The 13,659-nt window shown below is 49.9% G+C and overlaps 1 protein-coding gene across 1 annotated transcript in view; it reads right to left on the reverse strand.

Annotated features, from left to right (window-relative positions):
• Positions 1 to 2,870: 2,870 nt before the first annotated feature.
• Positions 2,871 to 13,659, reverse strand: part of Rftn1 (raftlin, lipid raft linker 1) — a 196,992-nt gene continuing 186,203 nt past the window's right edge. The window contains exons 9-10 of the mRNA XM_059281590.1: positions 11,725 to 11,806; positions 2,871 to 4,441 (exon numbers count right to left, since the gene is read on the reverse strand). Of these exons, the coding sequence (XP_059137573.1) occupies positions 4,115 to 4,441; positions 11,725 to 11,806 (409 nt within the window). The 3' untranslated portion in view covers positions 2,871 to 4,114. The remainder of the gene's footprint in view (positions 4,442 to 11,724; positions 11,807 to 13,659) is intronic.

The raw sequence follows: 13,659 nt of genomic DNA on the forward strand, positions 1-13,659 counted from the left end.
TTGCAAATGACAGAACTAGAAAATATTATATTGACTAAGGTAATCCAGGCCCAAGAAGACAAATGTTGTCTCTCATCTGTGGCTCCTAGCTTCCAATCTCCATATGTGAGTATTTATCCTGAGGTAACTACAGAAACCAGGGAAGTACAAGGGACCATGGTGTGTGTGTGCTGTGTGTGTGCATGTGTGTGTGTGTGAATGCATGCGCATGTGTGTGCTGTGTGTGCATGTATGTGTGTGTGCATGTGTGTATGTGCTGTGTGTATACATGTGTATGTGTGTCTGTGTGTGTCTCTGTGTGTGTGTGCATGTGTGTATGTGCTGTGTTTATACATGTGTATGTGTGTCTGTGTGTGTCTCTGTCTGTGTGTGTCTCTGTGTGTGTGTGTGTGGTATTAGAAGGAAATAGTGATATGAGGGGGAGTGGGAAAAATGGGGGACTTTAAGTGGGAATGAGAGAGGAAAGTCTGTACAAAGAGAGAGAGAGAGAGAAGGGAAGAATAGCTCTAGGGATGTTTTAAAAAGCCAAAAGGAATGATATTCTTGTTTATCTAACTAAAATTACATACAATACAATTAGTCTGTATGCATAAGTATTTTTAATGAAGCTATGTCATTTAGACTGACAATACTCCTCACAAGAGCCATATACACTCCACCAAAACCGCAATTACCAAACACGAAAGACACTCTTTGAAGTTGGTGGTCAGGGGAGTCCAGGAGACTCACAAAATAACATCAGCGGCTGCTGCTGCTGCCTTCGGCTGCTCCCAGGTGTTAGAGACACCATGCACTCTGGATATGGGACTCGGAGATTTCAGTGGGGTCAGACCCCACAGCCTCATCTCTGAGCACTAGCTTTAATGGCACCAGAAGGCGCTGTGTAAACTGCCAAGTGAGGGGGGTGACCGATAATCCTACCCAGCTGTGACACCTATGACCACACCAATGACCGGCCCTGCACGGTGCTCCCGGAAGGGGCAGCAGTGGCATTCATCTTGGTGGTAACCAACAGCATTCTAACCACACTTAACGACAACTCAACAGGAGGGAAAACATGCCTGGTGCTGGAAACGTAGCCAACTACCCAGAGCTGCTGAGGTCATCTTGGAAGAGAACCTACCACTGCCGCTTTACTAGGACAACATAGTTCTCAACTGCAGTCTAAATTCTTATCCTCATACCCACAGGTCAGTGCAGCTCAACATAATTCTCAACTGCAGTCTAAATTCTTATCCTCATACCCACAGGTCAGTACAGCTCAACATAATTCTCAACTGCAGTCTAAATACTTATCCGCATACCCACAGGTCAGTGCAGCTCTCAGCCCTCATCAAAGATGTTTCTCTTTGAAGTAGACAGAGAGCATTACAGAAAACCACAACTGGTCAAAATGCAGAGAATGAGGAATGGTGGGGTTCTCAGGCCTCGTGAACACCTCTGCAAGAGGTTGCCGCACCTAGCAGTCAGGGACCACAGAGGGGGAGAGAGGACAAGACAGGAAGAGCCAGAGGACAGTTGCTGAGACTGTGCCTCCTGGAAATGCCAGGGAAGTTTCACCCACGAAACTGCAAGGCCGTGGCTGCCGACACGAGACCCGCACAAGGAACACCAACAGAGACACTGACCTTGCAAGGGGAAACCTCACGAGCCCACCCCTAGACAAAGAACTATAGGAAACTAGGGGCTGCTGAGGAGGAGAGTTCGTCCTCCCCAGGTGTGAGCTCCCAGGTTAGTTATCCAATACCAAGTGGCCAGCCCTGAAATCATATACATACATGTAATCGCAAGTAAACTCAGCAGGTAGGTTTCACATGTGCGTGTGTATACATGTAGCAATAACAATTTTATTTCTTTTTATTTTTTATTTTATTTATTTATTTTTTTTTTTGGTTTTTTGAGACAGGCTTTCCCTGTGTAGCTTTGGGCCTTTCCTGGAACTCGCTCTGTAGCCCAGGCTGGCCTCAAACTCACAGAGATCCGCCTGTCTCTGCCTCCTGTGTGCTGGGATTAAAGGCGTGTGCCATCACCGCCTGGCTAACAATAACAATTTTAAAAGCAGTGCATGGATCTGAAAGGGAGTGTGGGGGACATGTGGGTAGGGTTGGGGGGAGGTAAGGGAGGGTGGAAAATGATGTAACTATATTAAAAAAAAGATTATGGAAGCAAACTTGATAAATTTATTTTCACGTGTGATTAAAGGTTTTAAAACTTTCTATAATTCTGAATTAATAAACTTAGAAATGTTCTGTGCAGAAGAAATGAAGAAAGAAAAGGAACCCAGATGATTTTAATTACATTAGGCATGGAGTCAATAGATGAGACAGAATGATACTGCATCTTGTTTTTCAACATCGCCACATTTTAGTGACACTGGACTATGTAATGATATTCATGTACAAAACACAATGCGTTTATATGGTTTTTGTTAACTGCGCCTATTTTTCCAAAGTACAGCTAGTTTGAGAACTTCCATGATACCGTGACACCTGCCAGAATCAACAGGGTACAAAGGAGAAGAAAAAACACGAAACCCTGAAGATAGCCCAGTATTATCTGTTAGCCCAATACTGAAACAGTATCCCTAAAGAATTCAAAAGTCCCCCCACAGTAAATAAAACATCAATGTTACTTATTGAAACATGTACCCAAAACCAAAACCCTCCAGCCTCAGAGGCTCCCGACCATCTGTAACTCCAGTTCCAGGCATCTGACACCCTTTTCTGGCCTCAGCAAGTTTCAGACATGCAACTGGTGCACACACACACACACACACACACACACACACACACACATACACACACACACACACACACACACACACACACACACACACGCAAAACACCCAGACACACAAAGTTAAAAAGATATCGCTGCACAAGGCTTTACAGACTTTATTTTAATAAACTTGGAAATGAAAAAGGTTTTCCTCATTAAATAACTTACTTGACACCTTAGAAATCACACTTCTGAGTCAACGCTGATGTTAAAGGAGTTTGATCACAACTAACTTGTGTTCTCTTGCTCACCTGGTGGCATCTGAATTCAGTTTCCACGTCTTTTTAACCAAAGCCTGAACCCCCAGTGTGCTTAGGTGGCTCCGCTGTTTGCCACAGTCCACCACACTGCCAGGAGTAGAAAATGCGATGGTCACCAGGGCATGAGGGTGGAGTTCTTCTACACCAGGCCAGGACCTCTGACAAGGTAAATACTTCTCACCACATACTGAACTCAGAGGGTTTATTGCTTTAAGTAACTAAACAAGAAAGAGACAGGCTGTTTCCATCAAGACAACGGTGTTCTCTCTCCAAGGTTTGCCAGATGCGTCTACTTAAAGCCTTAACAACACTTTATGAACAGTAAAAACAAGTGACAGGCACAGCACACAACTCAAGGACACATGAACCAAAACAGCACACAAGGGCACCCAATACCAACCGCCCAAAACGACAGAATGTATTCATAGATGTGGAATACAAAATTTAAAAACAACATTTTTGGCATTAATATTAATACAGAATACTTTCTTGAACATCCTGCAAGAGCAGGAGTGTAAAGCATTACCTGTTTGTTTCCAGATCACCAGTATCTATAGAACTACTGTGGGGAAGACAGGAGGCTTGGGCACCTCCCCTTCCCCAACATCATCACCTTCCAAAACAGCAGGGTCTCCAGGGTTCAGGTGGAGAAGGGCAGCTTGCAGAGCTGCAGGGTTAAAGTTACTAAGTACTCGCCCAGAGCAGCAGCATGTAGGAGTGAGCGAAAACCTTGGTTTGTAGCGAAGGATGTCCCAGAAGTTGACCCGATGTGCCCTGGAGCCCTGTGGGGCAGTATAAATACTGTATGGTCCATGCCCTCCCTCGGGGAAGTGGGGGGACCAGGCCTCCAACCCTGAGGTCTAGAAGGAACAGCCCAACTTTGTACTCTAACGTCAGTGGATCATTAAGACAGCTTTCCAGTGGATGTTCAGAAAACAACACCATCGGACACCAGCCCTCCCAGGGCCCGCTGAGCTAACAATGGGTCAAGCCAAAGGATAACACAGAACGAACCAGCTGCTAGCAAGCTCCCCAAGGTTTGCCATCACATTGCAGGCCTAGCACAAATCACGGACTCAATTTGCCTCTGCTGGAGTGGGCTCTGCAGCAAGCTCATCTTCCAGGGTGGGGTCTGAGCGCCTGGGGGCCTCCGAGTGCCGGCCGTGGCCAGCAGGGCCATTCTGCACAGCCCCCAAGCCCTGCCTTTGCTCCCTGACCTCAGAGGCTCTGCCCCACTGCTGTGTCCCCAGCACACAGTTTCCCACGTCCCCAGCCTTGGGAAACTGGTCTTCTGGATTCTTCTCGTTCTCCTCTGCTTGCTGCTTGTCTCTGGCGCTGCGTTTACCTTTGGATTTCCTCATCTGCCTGCTGCGTGTCTCTTCCCGGGAGAATCGCCACTGGAACTAGAAAGCAGAGAGGGTGGAGATGAGTAACCAGGTTCTGGGCGCCATCTCATCTCTTACATTTCTCACCTCCAAACCCAGCAGATCCCAGATTCCCAGACACCGCCAAGCCAAGATCTAATCCAAGCCATCTTCCCCACCCCCAGTGCCTGCTTAACACCTTCCATGTGTACGCTCTAGATTTGCGGGAGCTGTGGAGGGAGGAGGCTGCCATGGGTCCCATGGCAAAGGAGGCAAGTGCTCCTGAAATGGTATCATCTGGAGCTTAAAAACAGAAGATGGGAAGCTGCCCTCTCCAGACATCAGGCCTACAGTCCCATTGGGACAGTGAGTACTGGGCAGACATTCTCTCCCCAGCTTCCATGAGTTAGCCAGAGGCACATGGCTCAGGTGCTCTGCTGCAGACCCCAGACATTCCTGCAGGACTTGTGGGCTCCTTCCCACAGCTTCAGGGGTGATGCCTGCTATCAGCCCTCTCTGACAAGCTGACGAAGGTGCCCAGACACCCCGCAAACCTATGAGCCATCTGGGTGGTTGCTAACAACACAACTTTCCAACTGAAAATCTGCCCAGCTCACAGTGCCCTGGAGATGGAGCCCAGCTTCTCCCTCTGCCCCTCCTACTGGGGTGCTGTCTCTGAGAGCCTCCTCCACCCAAATCCACCCTCCAGCCTGCTCCACTAAGATTTGCCCATGTGAAAGGAAACCAACAGAGACTCAGAGTCCTAAGGTTGTGCACCCAGTGACAGCGCCAGCAAGAGCTTTGATCTTACGTTAGTTCTGGAAAGGGACTCACTGGCCAGATTGCTTACCCTCTTTTGTGATCCAAGAGACATACAGGGACCTTAGCTTTGAAGTTCTCACTAGTCTCCTTCCATTTCAGTTGTACCACAGTAGTTATGCCAAATATACACTTAAGTATTAAAGAAAATAAGCTAGGAGTGTGTCTGTGTTGCCCCAGTATTCAGGAGGCCAAGCTGTCTTACTTTTCTACTGTTGGGATGGGATGAGACACCATGACTAAGTCAACTTACAAAAAAAAGCACTGAGTTTGAGTTTAATTTGGGGGCTCACAGTTTCGGAGGGTTAGAGTCCATGCCAATCACGGTGGGGAGCTTGGCACCAGCAGATAGGCATGGCACCAGAGCAGTAGCTGAGAGCTCACATCTGATCCACAAACACAAGGCAGAGAGAGAGAGAGAGAGAGAGAGAGAGAGAGAGAGAGAGAGAGAGAGAGAGAGAGAGAGAGAGAGAACTGGAAATGGCATGGGCTTTTTAAACCTCAAAGCCCATTCCAGTGACACACCTCCTCCAACAAGGCCACACCTCCTAATCCTTCCCAAATGGTTCCACCAACTGGGGACCAAGTAAAATGAAAAGAAAAAACATACAGCCTTTCGTTTTTAGAATGTCCTAAACATTGACTCTCACACTTCTGGACACCATGTTTCTCTGGTTTTATCCCCACCTGAATGGATGTTCCCAAACAGAGCCTCCTGACATTTTCCATACTTTTGTAAGAAGTTGCTTAAGCTAGCCTGTATTTTATCCCTGGAGCTGCCGGCTGTTAGGGACTCAGAGGAAGTTGTACTTTTGCCAAAAGAATAGCGAGATTGTCTTGGCTAAGAGGCTTGCCATCAGACACACCAAAGCACTTCCAGGCCGCTTGAGCCCACGTCCTGGCTCCGGTGGCACTGGGTGGCTGTCATTTCCTGAGCAAGCTCACATCTGTTTGACACTCCTCACACAGTCGTCCTTGTCCCCATACACTGTAGCTAATGTGGACAGCGTCTCCTGTGGACACATGGTGCCCTATCAAGGAGGACAGTTCTGCCAGCCTTGAGATAGGCCACTTTGTACCACGAGCCCAGATTTTCTCAGCATCTGCCTGTGCCAAATACAGCAGAAAATGTCCACAGTCTTTGTGAAAGCCTGGCCATAAAGTGTCTTGTAGAAGGCCATATTTTGTTGACCCGAAAGAGATAGGAGCTTATAGATAACAAAGCAGGCATCACAGCTGCTTTCTCTAGCACCCTTTCAGGGTCACTGGAAGGCTTGGCCTGTCACTGTGAGCTAGGTAAGATCATTTTCAGCCACTTTCTGTCCTTCTGGGTCATCATAGAGGGATCTACCCAGCCAGATAGGGCTGCAGAACTGAAGCTGGGTAGAGAGAGAACTGACTAAGAAGAATAAAGTGTATGGACTAAAGAATTTTGTGTATGTAGATTCATTTCATATCATCAAAGATTAATTATCAGCTGGTTGTAGATTCTTCCTGGACCCTGGAAGGGGACTATCGAGGGGCTGGACCCCTTTAGTCCTTAGGACCATTACACCCATTTACCAGCTAATGGAAGTTCAGACTTAATGGCAATGAATGATGCTTTGGTTTGGCTTACTAAAAACAAAGAGCTTTGCAGGTGGTGGTGGCACATGCCTTTAATTTAATCCCAGCACTTGGGAGGTAGAGGCAGGCAGATCTCTGAGTTCAAGGTCAACCTAGTCTACAAAGTGAGTTGCAGGACAGTCAGGGCTACACAGATAAACATTGTATTGAAAAAATATTTTTTTAAAATTAAAGACAGACAGAGCTTCCTGTTTGAAGGCTCCCTGACATCAATTATGAGAAAATATGAGTGAAGGCTCACAGGCCCTTGGTCCCAAGCCACCATCTAAATCACTGAGGGCTCCATAAAACACAACTATTCCAGAGCACCCGACTGAGTGGGCAAGAGGATGGGGACCAACTTGGCACTTTGAACAAACTCTCAAGTTCTGCTGTGGCTGCTGGTGGTTTTCAGACCACATCCTGAGACCTGCTTGCCCAGAAAAGGAAGGACTTCAGTAGTAGAGAACCATCTGAGAAGAAAGATCAGCTTCTTCAGTCTCTCATCCTCACACCTCACACCTGTCTCAGTCAGGCCTCCTTATAGAAATGGAGTCACCACATAATGAACAGCACCAGCAGCTTCAGATCCCAAGACTCCAAAAGGAGACATACAGAAGCCGGGGACGGGGCCAGGAGCACAGCCTCAGGTCAGCCTCACACCTCAGGAGCACTCCTCAGCGTGAGGAGTGGCAGGAGTCTCACAGGCTACATAGAGCCGGGGTCCTTCTCAGCCACCACATCTGTGGCACTGGGACTGCTCAATCCAGCTAGACTACCCAACTCAGCATTGCGTGTGTGTGTGTGTGTGTGTGTGTGTGTGTGTGTGTGTGTGTGTGTGATGAGGAGGAGGATGCTGGGCCTGGTGGAGCACGTCTGTAACCCCAGCCACCAGGGAGGTGAAGGAAATCACAAGCTTAAGGCCTTCCTGGGCTACAGAGTGAGTTCAGGTCCAGCTTGGGCAACCTACTTATGCCTTGTCTCAAAAAATATAAAGAAGGCTGGGGGTGTAGCTCACTTGACTGGCATACATAAGAGCCTAGGTTTAACCCTAGTAGTTGGAAAAGGGAAAGGATAGATGGACAGATGACTGTGGGAAGGACAGAAAGCCTTCACTTTGTGGTTCAGTTGTGTCAACAGAGGTGGGTGGGTCTAAGGGAACCCTTTAGAAACTTGTCCAAGTTAACTGCACGAAGCAGAGCTAAGGGAAGGAGGATGGCTCTGGAAGTCTGCTTCCTAGCACCCCTGTCAGGGTGCTCACAGTTATCTCTAAATCCAGCTCCTGGGGCATCTGATCTCTCTGGTCTCCATGGGCACTGCACTCACATGCACAGATCCACACTCAGACACGGAATTAAAATAAAATCTTAGAAAGGAAGGAAGGAGTTTAGGTGGAAGGAAGACTCCTCCAGGGCAGTGAAATCACCTGCCCCCTTTGAAGTTCAGTATTTCTTTGACAGTCGCACCCACAGAAGTGGCAGCACTCAGTAGAGGCCAAGAGGTCTCGACTTGAGAATCTCGTCTGCATTGCGGACCGACCAGACTGACAAGGTCACATCTTTGACGTACCAATTCTGCAGTTCTATCCTTTCAATTATGATGCATGGTATGTGTTCTGGGCTCAGAAGTTGATTAATCAGTCAACAACTCAGCAGGTATCTCCTGAGCATCGCCTACCGTCCAGGTACCATGAGAACAATAATCAGAGGGAGACATGCTTACTCTGAGGACGTAGGCAGACCACAATACAGGGATCACAGGCAATGAGAGCCAGGCAGAGGTCCACAAGGGGAGGCTGGGGTTCTCTCCCAGTGTGGCACTGGGATGGTTAGACGTAAGGGGTCTCCCCCCAAAAGCTCCTCAGTCTCCAGATGGGGAACTATTGAGGGGTGACCAGACAGTGAGAGCCTTCATTGATGGGTTCATCCATTGATGGTTTGTAGTACCACGCCATTAACCAGGAGGTGGTGGGGAACTGGGTGATGGATGGGGCCTAGCTGGAAGAAGTAGGTCAACGGAAGTCCCCTGCCCTTTCTGGGCTCAATCTCTGCTTCCTGGCTGCCACATGCTGAAGACTCTCCTCAGCCTCAGGTCCCCAAGACCATATTCTGCCATGTCCCTGGCCCCGAACACCAGGGCCAGCTGAGCCTGGGCTGAAACCTTGAGCCAAGAGCCTTCCCCCCTTTAACTGTCCGTCCTGGGAATTTGTCACAGCAACACAGAGATGACTCATGCGCTCGGCCTCAGTGGGAGAACACTGCCCTGGGCAAGGAGGCTGGGTGGAGAGAGAATGGAGAGGAGAACCCAAGCAGGGGTGCAGCCCAAAGCAGGCCCTGGGGCAGAGGCAGTGGAGGACCATGGAGGCCGGTGACTCTGGTGTGTGGAGGAGGGCCTCATGGTCACAGAACAGATCTCCATCTTTATGATGACAAAGCTGACTGTCGTAACCATGGGTGACATGGTCCTGCTGCTGCTGACGTTTTCTTTCCTTGTAATTTCTTCTTGTGAGCACAGGTCTCATGTAGTCCCAGCTGGCCTCAGACTTGCCTCTTACCAAGGATGACCTTGAATTTACTACCCTACTTCTACCTTCTAAGAGACTAGATTACAGGCATGAGCAACTGTGCCAGCCTCACTTCTAGAACCCCAGTGCCTAGCACTGCATTGCTAGTCTTGGCGTGATACAGGACACGGAAAGGGACAGCATCCCAGCCAACCAGGGTCAGCTGGTGACTAGGAAAAAAAGGGCTTCTATCTTTTCCCTGAGGAAAGTCAGTTCTACCCCTCAAATCAGGTTACCACTGCCATGTCCCCTCTGTGGGATGCCAAAGAGAGCCAAGGTGCCCCACAGGGAGACACCTGGCAAGGGATTCTAGAGCCCTTTCTATCAAGGTGCTAAAGCCCAGCCTCCCCGTGTCTAGGAGTGGATCTTGTATGTGGCTCATTGAATGTCACTTTCCATGGCTGGTGACATCCTGAGAGCTTGTGACTGAGCACTTCCTGATATCAGTCTCCGGCCATCCATCTTCCAGGTGGCGGCTGACTGCTCCTGGTGGTTAACGGTGACTGGCAGCTGCTTTCTGGTCCACCTCTCTGTTGTCACTTGTCACGTTACTACCTCAGAGCCTGCAGAGTGGCCATCCTCTGCACTCCAGCCCATCTGGCTTCTCGTCCTCACCACCTTGGCATTCCTTCAATGAATGGGCAACCCACAGGGTTTGTTGGCTGGTGAGGGCTACCGCAATCTGTTCAGTGGCTAGATGCTCCTGCCTGGACTCTGGGTCCGAGGAACACTAGGGACAAAGCGTGGGGATGTGGGGGGGGGGGTGCCAACTGTGGAGGGCTAAACAGGCTGTCAACTTTTGCCTGAGTGTGGCCGTGGCCTTCAAAGTGGAGCACAGCGGGTCCAGGGGACACCAACTGGAGCTTTGGACTCACTCAACATGCTGGCCTCTTCCTGAGAAGCTAATAGACACGCCTACAGCATGCTAATCCATGTTCTTCTGCAGTAATAAAATAAGGTCAATGTAAGGAGGCTGGAGGGAGAGATGGCTCAGGCCTTGGTGCTCTTGCAGAGGACCCAGGTTCAATTCCTGGCACCCACACCAAGCAGCTCACAACCTCCTGGAACTGATCCAAGGGATCCAATGCCTTCTTCTGGCCTCCACAGGCACTGACATGCAAGTGATATGTGCAGGCATACCCACAGACACATGAAACAAAAATAAATAAAGAACTTTAAAAGACAGTCAACCGAAAAGAAGGGAAGGTCTAGCTTGGCTAACAGTTCAGGGGATCTGGTCTGTCCTTAGTTGGCTCCTTTGCCTTTGAGCCTGTGGTGAGACAGCACGGGATGCTGGGGAGTGGGCGGTGGAGGCTGTCGGCCGATGGTGACATGGAAACAAACTCCCTTCAAGAGCAGACCCTCCACGGCCTGGCTTCCCGCCACTCTGCCCCAGCCCGTAAACCTCTGACCACACTTCATAACAGTATCACCAGGTAGAGACCAAGCCAGGAACCTTTGAGGACACTACAGATCCAAACCGTAGCACACAGGAGAAGCTCCCACATCAAAGACAGCGGGCAGAGGACCTGAATCACCCAGCAGATGCTAGGCTGTTGCAGAGGGCACAGAGAGAACCCCGAGAAGCGCCAGCGTCCCTCTGTGATGATGTGCCCAGGCTAGGTAAGAGTACAGCAAGGAGAAAAGTGCCTGGCGACCCTCCAGCACAGACTGACCCGGGGACAAACTGCCACAGGCTATATCGGCATCTGTCTACATCACACATCACCAACTGCCAGTCAAAGACCTTTGGCTCAGGTCCCAGCAAGAAGAGGCTGGCAGTTCCTCTGCTGAGATTAGCAAACTTCTGGTTATGTTTTAAAGCAAAGCCTCCTACATAGCAGAGGTTGGCCTCAAATTTATCTTCCTGTCTCCACTTCCCTAGCACAGGGATGACAGACACACACTACCACACCAGGCCAGGACCAGTGAACTCCAACGTCCTAAGGTGTCTGTCTAATAGGCAGGCCGGAGCTCCAGCCAGCTTGTTTGAGATCAGGAAGGGCATCTGACCATGAGCTCAGGCCATCCCAGGCCTCTGTCAAACTGCAGCTGATGTTGTCTCCTAATTTTAGCCTTGTGGGATTCTCTAGCACAGGCTGGCAAGCAGAAGTCTTTGCCGTTTGCCCAGATGGTCAGGCCAGCAGGAAGCCTGAGGACCAGCTCCTCAATGGTGCATTCCAGCATCCTCTTCTATGACTCAATGTGGCCCCTGTGTCTTCACTCGGCCCCAAGAGCCTTTGGAATGGGAGAGGCCCAGCTCACACAGACCCAACTGAAGCCGAGACGCTCAGGGAACAGGGAGGGCGGGGTAGGGAAGTCTCATGTCTCTTACCTTAGATTCCCTCTTCTTGGTTTTCTGAGGTAGACATGGTCTCTGAAGAAACACAATCTGCTTGGTGGACACGTTCCCTTCCCTACAACACAGGAGCTGAGGATGAGCATGGGCCCCCTGGAGATACAGAATCACCCCACAGGTACAATCCTGAACCTCCTTTAAGTGAAGGAAGGTTGCTGCCGACAGGGATGTCAGAGCTCCCCTTCTCTACATTCTCATCCCTACGCCACTTTGACAGACCACAAGCTCAGCTCAGCTCATGAGCACCCTCAGGTTCACACAGGGAGGGTCAGATAGGCCTGCTCAGTCCCAGGAGCCGAGATTCACTGAGATGTTTAAGGAGAGGGAAGAGGAGTACGTGTGTGTTTCTGAGACAGACAGACAGCCCTGTGCACCCCTGGCTTCACATCTCTCAGAGCACTGGGTCTTCCTGTCCAATCTCATTCCCATCACGGTTGTGTCCTCTGGAAAGTAACTAGGAAACTGACTCAGATAAGCTGCAAGGCTTGGCCAGAACGACGGAGGCAGCAAATGGCAGACATGGGGTGTTTTCTGCTCTACTGCATCAGCCTGTACCAGGGAAGTTCTGGTCTTCAAAAGAGCACATTGTTCCCAGTGGCCAAACCAAATGTTGCCACAGACAGGCAGGGATGCTGAGGACCCGGGGCGCCAGAGGAGGGGCCCAGGAAGGCCACGGGCTGTCACGGTCCTTTCTCCATGGTCAGCCAGCCCAGGCAGTCAGTCTTGCCAGTGTGTCGCCCTGCAGTGTGAACTGTGCAGTGAGCTCAGTAAAGCAGAACCCCAAGGGCCAGTGGGTAGGGAGATGAGAGAGGGACTCAGTACAGGTCAACAGAGAGGCAGCCAGCTGAGGCACAGGGGTCTGACACTCCATACGGAGGTCCCAGGCCTTGTTTCTGCTACCTACTGCCCACTGGGCCTCAGGCCCCTGACAGACCTGCCTGAGTCAGCTTCACCATGAAATGGGAATTGCAGCTGTACAATATAATTATAATATATATAATTATAGCCCCAAGGAAAGTCAGGAGGGCCCAGAAGAGAGATAGGAGGTCTTTTGGGGTTGGTCTGACAAGGCTCAAGGACAATGGAGAAGCATCCATGAACCTGAACTTGTGAAGAATACCACAAGTAAGGCCTAGGACTCTGGGTCTGCATATCTGCCTCACGGGGGCATTGATGAGCACTGTGATCTTGGGTAAATCCCTTATTCCAGGGCACACTTTCCTTGACTGAAAATGGATTTAAAATAATAATATTAATAGCCGGGCGGTGGTGGCGCACACCTTTAATTCCAGCACTCGGGAAGCAGAGCCAGGTGGATCTCTGTGAGTTCAAGGCCAGCCTGGGCTACAGAGTGAGATCCAGGACAGGCACCAAAACTACACAGAGAAACCCTGTCTCGAAAAACAAAACAAAACAAAACAAAAAATAATAATATTAATGAATCAGCTGGGTATGGTGGCACATGTTTATCGTCCAGGAGGCTAAGGCTGGAGGAGTGTAGGTTCAAGGCCAGCCTGGGGGAGAGGGAGATCCTATCTCAAAGGCAAAAATCTACCTCACAGGTCTTAATCTCAGTCTCTCTGAGTCCCTCCCTCCCTCTTTACCTTTTCCTCCCCTCTCCTTTTCTCTCCCCCCTGACTCCTCCTCTTATTTCTGAGGTTCTATGCACACAAGAGCCCAGAGTCTGGAGTAGGTATTGAACCGCATTACATCTGTTGGTGCAGTGTCCCGCCAGCCCAGGTGGCTAACCTCAGTCCCCCAGGGCACCCCTGACTCGCTGGTCAAGGCTCTTCCATGTGGGGAAGGGGAAAGGGGAGTAAGGAAAACCTTGGCCCTGGCAGCCCAAGCCAGAGAGGTGCAGTGCCGGCCCACAGGCCTGTCACAGGACTAAAGAGATGACCCACAGATCGG

Source organism: Peromyscus eremicus, chromosome 16_21 (genome assembly GCF_949786415.1).
Source record: "Peromyscus eremicus chromosome 16_21, PerEre_H2_v1, whole genome shotgun sequence".
Taxonomy (NCBI): Eukaryota; Metazoa; Chordata; class Mammalia; order Rodentia; family Cricetidae; genus Peromyscus; species Peromyscus eremicus.